The 10,324-nt window shown below is 30.3% G+C and overlaps 2 protein-coding genes across 2 annotated transcripts; one reads left to right on the top strand and one right to left on the bottom strand.

The window, feature by feature from the left end:
- The first annotated feature begins 3,625 nt into the window (after positions 1-3,625).
- On the top strand, positions 3,626-4,276 carry LOC124844644 (uncharacterized). Its single transcript, XM_047321622.2, has one exon. The coding sequence runs from the start codon at positions 3,665-3,667 to the stop codon at positions 4,022-4,024; it is 360 nt and encodes a 119-aa protein (XP_047177578.1). The 5' UTR covers positions 3,626-3,664; the 3' UTR covers positions 4,025-4,276.
- Positions 4,277-5,836: 1,560 nt separating this feature from the next.
- LOC124844654 (uncharacterized) lies at positions 5,837-8,721 on the bottom strand. Its single transcript, XM_047321632.2, has 8 exons — positions 8,676-8,721; positions 8,309-8,385; positions 8,120-8,195; positions 7,841-7,887; positions 7,488-7,760; positions 7,226-7,264; positions 6,987-7,104; positions 5,837-6,522 (listed from the first exon to the last, which is right to left on the bottom strand). The coding sequence occupies exons 1-8, from the start codon at positions 8,719-8,721 to the stop codon at positions 6,476-6,478; spliced, it is 723 nt and encodes a 240-aa protein (XP_047177588.1). The 3' UTR covers positions 5,837-6,475.
- Between the last annotated feature and the right edge of the window lie 1,603 nt (positions 8,722-10,324).

Genomic DNA, 10,324 nt, shown 5'->3' with positions numbered 1-10,324 from the left:
GAGAACTTCCTCTGACAAACAGTATTCTACAAGAGCTTCTGTTCAACAACGTTACCTTCTGATTTCTCCAAATCAAAATATATAGCCAAGTACACTAAATGCCAAAGGACAGCTCCCAACTGCCATGAATAATCGATTATTGTAAGTGATAATCGATTATTCAAGTCCGTTACAGGTTTTCAAAAATGTGATAATCGATTATATGAAGTGATAATCGATTATTCAAGTATGGCTTGTGATAATCGATTATTGCTTAATCATAATCGATTATTGCAGGTTAAAAATGCAAGTTTTACAAGGTTTACAAGAATTTCCTACTACATTTAATTTCTACAACTTGCTTTTAACTAATTCTAATATCTTCTTCAACTAAAACTTCTTGTAGCATCATCAAAACAAATTTCTTCAAGATTTACCAATACTCTTTATTGGTAACAATCTCCCCCTTTTTGATGATGATCAAAAATTCAAATTTTAAAAGCAAGTTTGGCTTACCTGCGAAACATACAAGCTAACAAACAACAATAAGGTTAGCAATACCTCTAATAATTTATACTTCTCCCCTTGTATTATTCTTCTCCCCCTTTTTGATCAGAAGCAAAAAGATCGGATGTTAAAGGCTCCCCTAAATATGATCTCCCCCTCAATTAATCAAAAGATGCATTTCAAAACATAAATAAAATTGAAATTTCATAACATGAAAGAGCATAATACCTCATATATCTTCCCCTGAATGTAATAATCCCCTTTTAGAAACAGACTCCAAATAAAAAATATAAAAAAAGTTTTTTTTTTTTTTTTTTTTTTTTTTTTTTTTTTTTTTTTTTACGAAAACTTAAGATAATCGATTATTACTTTAAATAATCGATTATGTGCAAGCCAAATTGTCAAAATCCAAATTTTTGAGGACGAGATAATCGATTATTACTTTTGGTAATCGATTATTTACGTTAATTTCCGAAAAACACAAATTTAGGCCAAATTTTCAACTTTAAGACACATCTAACATTCATAAATTATTTCAAGGCTCTTAAAAAATACCAGGATACCATAGAGTTTTCTTTTCCTTTTGAAAAATTAACCTGCAAAACCAAAAAATTGAGTTTTGGTCCCCATAATCTCATTTGGGTCCTTTGGGGTTAGAGACAATTTACTTTATAACAGGAATCCAAGCATATTTTCCATTTGGAACATCAAAATGTTTAATTTTACATTTGTTAGAAGTGTGCCCCTTTTTCATACAATAAAAGCATGTGACAATATTTGGATTTCTATAAAACACAGTTCCTTTTTCAACCCATACCCTACGGGTTCTTTTAATTTGGTTCTTACTTTTAAAAACACTTTTGTTTTTATAAACCTTTCTAACAGTTATAGGCATTTCAACATTATTATTTCCAGTTGCAACTTCAAGAAGATTTTCAAGAATATCAATATCAAGCATATGATTCTTACATGAAAGACATTCAACAGGATGTTCAACATTTGAAGACTCTTTCATTTCCAAGTTGCAAATTTTATTTCTCAAACTTACTTCCTCATCTAATGCCTTCTCATATTTAATTCGCAATTCTTTAAATTCCTTTTTCAAATTTTTATGAGCAACATTCAATTTTTCAGATTCATCAAGCAATTCAAGAAAAGCTTTTTGCAAATCAAATTCACTAGATTCATAGCTAGAATTACTTACTTGGCTTCCAGCATCATCAAAATTAGCTGTCAAACACAAGTTTATTTCTTCAACAGAATCACTTGAACTAGAGGTGGTTGATGCATTATCCTCCAAGGCAATGTGAACCTTCTTCTTCTTGTGAATTTTCTTTTCTTTTCTTTCTTTACTTATTTTGTTGCTTGAACAATAAGCTTTCACATGGCCTCTTTCACCACATCCATAACATTTGAAACTTGAAGAGGAACCTTGATAGTCCTTCTTTTCCTTCAAGATTTTGCTTTCAGATAATTTATCATTGGCCATCAAGCATAGATTTTCTTGCTCATTAGAATCGCTTGAGCTTGAGGAGTTTGATGTAGAGCATGAATTCGAACAAGTCAACTTAGCCACATTCGATACTTCATCATGAGTGACTTTTAAAAATTCCCACATTTCCTGAGCACTTTCATAAACAGAAACTTTGAAAAAATCATCAATGGTTAGTGCAGAAAAAATTATATTCCGAGCCTTAATATCAAATTGGGCTCTTCTATTTTCCTCAACAGTCCAATCAAAATATGATTTTTCAGTCTCTACACCATCAACAGTATTCATAGGAATATAAGGGCCATTTTGTACAGCTTCCCAGATACCTCTATCAATAGATCCCATAAAAATCTCCATTCTAACTTTCCAAAAAGCATAGTTATCACCAGTAAACAATGGAGGTCTGTTAATGGAAGCACCCTCGGCATATACTTGAGTTTGATGACCGGCCATTTTCGAAAAGATTTGAAAAAATATCAAAGCAAGCTCTGATACCAATTGTTGGAACAATCGGTACCGTTATAGAGTCGCGCAGCGGAATAAAATATTCGGAAAGCGTGTTACGGTCACAAATCAAGTTTAATGGTCCGTTTTAGAAAAACAATTTTCTTAGAGAAAATTGATCAAACAGTTGATATGCGTAAAAGATAAAGAGTGTAGGGAATAGAAAATCACACAAGTAATTTTTATCCTGGTTCGAATCAAAAGATTCTACGTCCAGTAGTTAATCACTATAAATAGTGATTAACCTTTTTCACTAAAAATGGTTTCACAGATTACAACAAATAGTGAATAAAGCAGATAAATAAACCTTCCTTCGACGAACGAACAGGAAGAAGAACACTCTGCCAACTCGAAGAGAAACGCTCCGAATATCGACAAACGAAACGCGAGCTTCTCCTATTCACGAGACCAGGCAGAGCACCTTGCTAACTCGAAGAGAGCTTGCTCCGACTATCGACACACGACACACGAGCCTCTCCTGTTCACGAGACCAAGCAAGGGAACTTGAACTATAGCTTCTGAGAACTTCCTCTGACAAACAGTATTCTACAAGAGCTTCTGTTCAACAACGTTACCTTCTGATTTCTCCAAATCAAAATATATAGCCAAGTACACTAAATGCCAAAGGACAGCTCCCAACTGCCATGAATAATCGATTATTGTAAGTGATAATCGATTATTCAAGTCCGTTACAGGTTTTCAAAAATGTGATAATCGATTATATGAAGTGATAATCGATTATTCAAGTATGGCTTGTGATAATCGATTATTGCTTAATCATAATCGATTATTGCAGGTTAAAAATGCAAGTTTTACAAGGTTTACAAGAATTTCCTACTACATTTAATTTCTACAACTTGCTTTTAACTAATTCTAATATCTTCTTCAACTAAAACTTCTTGTAGCATCATCAAAACAAATTTCTTCAAGATTTACCAATACTCTTTATTGGTAACAAGATATTTTAAAATATAAATAATAATTTTAAAATTTAAATAAAAATGCGATAGTACAATAGGGGTGGTGTTGGAAGTAACCTCTTTCATGAAATACTGACGCATTACGGTGTCAGAAAAAAAAATATTCTTCTTTAAGAACTTATATTATCTTTGCTCTTCCTATAAATACATTAACCATTGCCATTGTTCTGCATACTCTGTTCTCTCTTTTCTACGTGTAACCATGGCACTCACACGTGCCATCTTGGTGCTAGCCATTTTCTTCACTCTGGTAGCAATATCGACGTCTCAAGCTCCCTCTCCTGCACCTACATCTTTCACTCTCCCCTCGCAAATGTCCCCAACCACCTCACCAACTCCTACACCTTCCCAAAGCCCAAGCCCAAGCCCAGGCCCATCCACCACTTCATCGCCGCCTTCACCTTTTACTCTCTCTCCTATTTCACCCTCACCCACTCCATCTCCTTCATCAGCATCTGCTGATTATGTGCCTGCAAGACCCAGCAACGCGTTTCTTCGTGGAACCAGCTTCTTCATGCTACCTTCACCCATTTTCGCGGCTGCTGCAATGCTTCTTCTCTGAGCTAACACATACTCGTTCACTCAACTCTGTGTAGGCTTGAATCAATAACTGAGACATGTTTTTTGTTCTGTTCTTTGTAAGCTACTCTGCTATTTTATTCTGTAGATGATTCTTGGATAATTGGTTGGTATTTGCTAATTACTATATCGTACGAGTATTGTACGATTTATGATGCCACTCAAAATTTACGATTTTACCTACGAATGCCAATTCCTGACTTTTACAAATATAATTGTATTTATGTTTGCTCTACATGTTATATTCATGTCATGAAGAGATTAATAGTATGGTTTGGAAAACCTCTTTGGTGTTTTTTAATTGTTAATATTAATGATAAAATAGGTCAAATTCACGTTAATACGTACGAAGCAGCCTAAAGTTAATCTAAGATGAATTCTAATCGACATTGACAGTAATTAATAGAGTAAATTATATTCTTCAAAACACATTTAAATTGCACTATTTTTCTCGTATATATATCTAAAATTATCTACCTTTTCCTTACAATATACTAATCAACCCTATTTTTCCCATTTGATTAAACTTTGAGAGTCATTATAGTAATTAAATTTGTACACACACTATCAAATCCTGAATTTTTTTAATTAAATAATGTTCTTAGTATTGGTACTATTAGAATTTCACCCAATATCAACTTCTTCTTTTTTAATTTCTAAAGTCATTAGTATGAATCTCATATTACTTGACAACATTACTAATTACATGGGAAAAGAGAAACTCTAAAAGGCGTGTTCTCATTAGGATAGATTAATATACAATTTCGCCCAAATTGTTTTAATTTTTCCTTCTCCTTGAAAGAGAACCAGAATAAAATTTATTGAGAAAATTCTTCAAAAAAATAAGAAAAAAAAACTTTAAAAATTGATGAAGAAACTTTCGAAAAAAAAAAATACTTCTCTCTGTTTACCATGCGCTCACTCTTTGCTCCATTTTTCTTAAATAATTTCTTTTAATCTAAAAGAAAAAAAAAAGAATCAAAGAAATTTACTTTATTTTAAATGTCTTTTTATCAAACAATAAATTTGAAATAAAAAAATAGGTCAACTAGTACTTAAACTATACCACATACATCTCTTAAGAGAAACAGATGTAATTTTAATAATGTTTGTTTGAGGGTATTGTGATTTTAGAATCTAGAGAGGAGAAAACACTAACTCTTTTTTCACTTGAATGAATTTGATTGAGTGGATTTGAGAGGATTTGAAGATAAATTTTTGTTGTTGTTTATTTGAGTAAATTTGGAGGTAAGTGAGAGTGAATTTGGAAGCAACTTTTGTGAGAATTAATGAAGGATTTGATTGATTTGACATATTACAAAAAATTTACTTCCAAATTCACTTTCACTTACCTCCAAATTCACTTAAATAAACAACAACAAAATTTATTTTTAAATCCTTTCAAATCCACTCAATCAGTTTCCCTCAGATCCATTTAAATGAACAAAGCCTAAAAGAATGTGATTGTTTGTTTATTGTTTAGCACTGTGGCAAGTGTAAAGATGTAAAAATAAAAAGAGGTTCATTTTTTTATTAGTATATCAATAGGGAATTCAACTTACAATTTTTTAATTTTTTTTAAATTCATTTAACCAATATCATAACTCTTAGGGAGAGTTGAATTGATAACCCTTTTCACTCTCTTTTCTAATTTTATAACTAAGGCAATTTTATATATCTATTTTACTAGCTATTAAGAAAGAGGAACATGTTGAAGGTGACACTCTGGAACTGAACATGTGTGTGGAAGAAAGAGTTAAAAAAAGGGACATTATGCTGTGTTTGTGCTTGTGCATGTGATGGAAGAATATGAAGAGCATGGAATTGGTTGGTCTCTTCCTCAAAACAACTTTTGCAGAAAGTGATGTGCCATGAAATTACCAACAAATGCCATAGCACTAACGATTTTAACAATTGAAATGTAAATGAAAAAAACTAAAGAAAATGATGAAAATTGTTTAGAAAATTTCTTTATACGGTTGATAGCATATAAAAACCATTTTATTTCTATCACACTTAATTATAAAACTAGCATTTTATAATTAATATAGTTGTGTGTAAAGACGAACACAATAAGGGAATAAAATCCCAAGGTAGAGGTCATGAACTAGCATTTGAAGTTTTGCTAATTCTGGTATTTTGTGTTGGCCATAAAGTTACAGAATTTATTCATTTATGATAAAATTACACATGGAGAATTTTGTACCACAGAAAATAAAGCACTAGATTCCACCCCCAATGAATTAAAAATTCTGAGTACCAAACTTTAGCTTTTTATGTTACTCATAAGGGATCTATGATCAGAACTAAACAAAAACTAATTATCAGAAATTATTTTCCAATTTACTCATTAAAAAAATTACTTGTTACAGTACTAAAAACACAATCTTTTTTTAATGAAGTAATAATTTATGCATGGATTGTTCTTCTGGCTCTACACTTTTTCACTGCCATTATCTTCTGTTGAAATTGGAAAAGTACCTGTTACCACAAACAAGTTAAGTTTTAAACATGCTTAAAAGTTCTCTGACTATCATATTTTAATAACTTTTCTTAATAATTTTTTTGACTTACTATTTTATTGGTTCATATATTTAAAACAGAAAAATAATCAATTATTACATTTATTATTAAAATATTATTAAAAAAACAGTTTTCTCTCTTTAATTTTAGTATTTGTTGAATAAATTTTAATCATTTCAGACAGTTCAAATTAAAAAATATTTTAACAATTAAAATCAATTTATATGATGAGTTATATATATATATATATATATATATATATATATATATATATATATATATATATATATATATATATATTGATTCTAAATCGACCATATTTCTAATTCACGTGGGACATCTAACACAACGGCATAATCTACTTGTGTATTTGTGTTTTAGGGCACTAAAAAATCAGTACTTGCAACCTCATCCCAATTCACCTGAAGAACTTGGCGGAAGCTTGCTGCATGGTATTTTCAGGTCCTTCACTTGCAGTATCTGGCAAAGCTTCTCATTTTCCTCCCTAAGTTCATCAATGATTTGTCGCTGTTTCATAACCTAAATCCATAGTAATAGCAACACTGATTTTTCATACTTGAAGTAACTCAACCATTCGAAAAGTTCAATAAAAAGTATATGCTATCCACTGTGGTACATGTGGCTTCAAATAAAAAATTACCGTCTGAAGTAGTTCATTTTCTGACTGCACGAGTCCACCCTACAAAGTATCTCTGAATCAGATTTTCAAATTATGTTTCATAAACTTAGGAAAAGCTCAAATTATCATTTCATACAATTGCATGAACATAATGAGTCTGTGAAAACCCAAGTCATAAGGCATTTTGAAAGGCACAACATCTTCTGATAAGAGACGGTTTTGATTTATTTGAAACCTGTTCTTGGTTAAATGGTGGAGTTTGTGGAAAGATACGAATAATAACCTTCTCTGTTTGAGACCCTACAAGACCTTGTGAAAGCTGGTGGACTGATTTATTTGCCAACTGCATTAAGCTTTCTTGAGAAATTTGGTCAAATGATTTAGTTGCCTGCTGCATCATGCTTCTTCCTGCAGATATTTGATCTGCTGATTTAGTTACCGATTGCATCATGCTTTCAGAAGAAACTTGGTCATTCTTTGAGGATGCTGGCATCGGCAATGCACCCTGACCAAAGGGTAAACCGGGAACAAGTCCAGTCATTTTTGTCATTGGTTCCTGCCAAATTCAAGATTTAATCATCCATAAAAGGCAGAGAATACAAGAAAACTTTTTGGGATGAGTGAAATTCCACATACTATTACACTAGATTGAAGTTTATCCACTCCTGATTTCATAGATATACCTGCAGGTGAGTAAATGAAAAAACTCAGCAATCGAATGAAGATTGTTTCGGTTTTAGTCTATGTAAGATATTCGACACGTAATTTGTGACAAATCCTAGCATCGTTTTCTGCTTCCACAGTTTCATTCTTTAGTGTGTAATGCATATGAATGTAGAAATCATGCATATATAATGCATTATATATATATATATATATATATATATATATATATATATATATATATATATATACCAAGTCCAAAACCATGGCGAAAACCAATTCCATATCCAACCGCGCCCTGAATACTCGAAGTTCCCAACATCCTAATCTGTATAAAACATGAGAAAGAGACATTTTTCCAGAAGCAACACAAGAGAAAAGAAGGAGCAACGTGGTAATGACAGCATGCTTGAAAGAAGAAGCTGATGAATTTTGTCTCACCGAATTGCTAACACTAGAAATTCCATCTGTTGCACCCTTGGTGACGCTCGTCACTTGATCCAACATGGACATTGTATCTACACATGTCGAATAATACATGCAAATATAACCATTGGTTTACAAATATTACCACTCAGTTATAGTTTAGTATGATTTCGCAGGTTTAAACCAATATGTCAAGCATGCAGAAGAATCAACCATGCGTGTAACTGGTTTTTGTTTCATCAACCAATGAAAAAGTACTATATACTGTAATTTTGTTCACTTCTAAAAACTATCTCGAAAGTCATTCATGAATATGCTTGAAAACAAAAGATAGATATGAATATGATATATGAAAGTGCAGGGAAATGGGAAAAAGTGATACTGGGATTTTGGGGAGTTTTTGCGTTGAAGAAGCGTTTCCAATCCATCTTGTTCAATGAAGGTTTTAGAGACGATGGAAGTAAGTATATTTAAAGGGCTTATTCCAAAACCATCTTCAAAGTAAAAGGATTCTCACTTCAAAATACATTTATTTTCTTCGAAAGCTAAGTATCACTTTGTTCATTCTCAATTTCTCCTTCCATTAATCACCATTAGCACATCATGCAAGCAAGAAACAATGTAAATTGTGAGTTAAAACCAAACTTAAACTTAAATCTTAATTTCTTGAAAAATGATCATCTATAAAAAATTGGATTTATCATGTTAATATCAGAACAACCACCGATAAACATGCTGAGTTCATAATAATGAGACCAGAGAACAAAGTGGTTTGGCCTTCCAAATAAAATAATATGCTATTAATATTTTATAATTGTTTTAAAGGTTCTCAATTTCAACTTTATATCATTTGCAACAATATATAATAAAGATTTTTTTATTGGCTGTACATAGATTATATTTTTATTTTTCTGTTTATCATATCTGGAAGAGAAAGGACTTAGGTGTAAAAGTATTGGGAAGGCCTTGCAGAGGATGAGACATATTGTCATACTGGTATGTGATGCGTTTTTATTTTTTATTTTTAATTTTAAAATGTAAAGTGTTTTCTTTTAAAAAATAAAATTAATATAAATATTATATTTAGATTCATTAAAAATATATAAAAATACAAACACTTAGACACAATGTCTATGTTTTTTTTCTAATGTTTATAGATAAATTATACAATTTTATATTAAAACTTACCTATATATTTTATTTCAAAAGTCATGTACAAGTCTTAATTTATCTACCGTAAAATTATTCAAGTTTAAAAAATTACTAAAATTGAGACAAAATATAAATAAAAGATTAAGTTAATATTTTTCATATGACAACTATGACACTTGTTTTAATAATGACACTTGTTTCAATAATAACAGGACACTTGTTTTAATAATGACACTTGTTTCAATAATAACAGGTAAGATTATTGCTGTCACGTTTTGTTGTGTGGTAAAATCTTATTTAACATATAACAATTATGTAAAAAACAAATTCACAAAATTATATATTTCGTACGAGTTAACGTTGTTAATACTATACTAATAAAAAGAATCATAATTTAAACAATAATTTAAAAAATAAAGATTCAATTGAAACTAATTAAAACTTGATGACCTAATTAAAATTTTTTAACAAATAAGATAAAAACAAAATATTTCAACCTTGAAACTTATCTGTATATTTATATTACAGGTCTTAATTTACTTATGAATTACTACGTTATATTATTTTTAAGACATTTTTATAAATTTTATTCCAATTAACATACTTTATAAGATCTATATTTTAATAATTTTTATTTAGTTATTAGCACGAAATTATTTTTTAAGACAAAAATGATGTTTTAGTAATATTTAGGATACTTTGCTATAAAAATAGATAAAAATAAATAAAAATAATCAGTCTTTAGTTATTATTTTTAGATTAGTTTGATTCTTAACACATATAAATGTTGGAATAACTGTAGAAATAATAAGTGTAGTCTATTTAACAGTTTGGATTTTATAAATAGACCAACTCATGATGTACCATCCAAAACAAAAT

The sequence above is a fragment of the Vigna umbellata genome, chromosome 10, assembly GCF_029865625.1.
Source record: "Vigna umbellata cultivar VRB3 chromosome 10, Vumbellata_1.0, whole genome shotgun sequence".
Lineage (NCBI taxonomy): Eukaryota > Viridiplantae > Streptophyta > Magnoliopsida > Fabales > Fabaceae > Vigna > Vigna umbellata.
The sequence above is the reverse complement of the archived record's forward strand: the minus strand, read 5'-3'. Positions and strand labels throughout refer to the sequence as shown.

Bases quoted from the DNA above. Each gene is read 5' to 3' on its own strand.
- LOC124844644 (XM_047321622.2), top strand. From the start codon at position 3,665: ATGGCACTCACACGTGCCATCTTGGTGCTAGCCATTTTCTTCACTCTG.
- LOC124844654 (XM_047321632.2), bottom strand. From the start codon at position 8,721: ATGGATTGGAAACGCTTCTTCAACGCAAAAACTCCCCAAAATCCCA. The intron at 8,196-8,308 runs GTGAGACAAAAT...TGTTTTATACAG, and splicing joins TTTCTAGTGTTAGCAATTCG to ATTAGGATGTTGGGAACTTC. The intron at 7,265-7,487 runs GTTATTATTCGT...GATACTTTGTAG, and splicing joins TAGGGTCTCAAACAGAGAAG to GGTGGACTCGTGCAGTCAGA.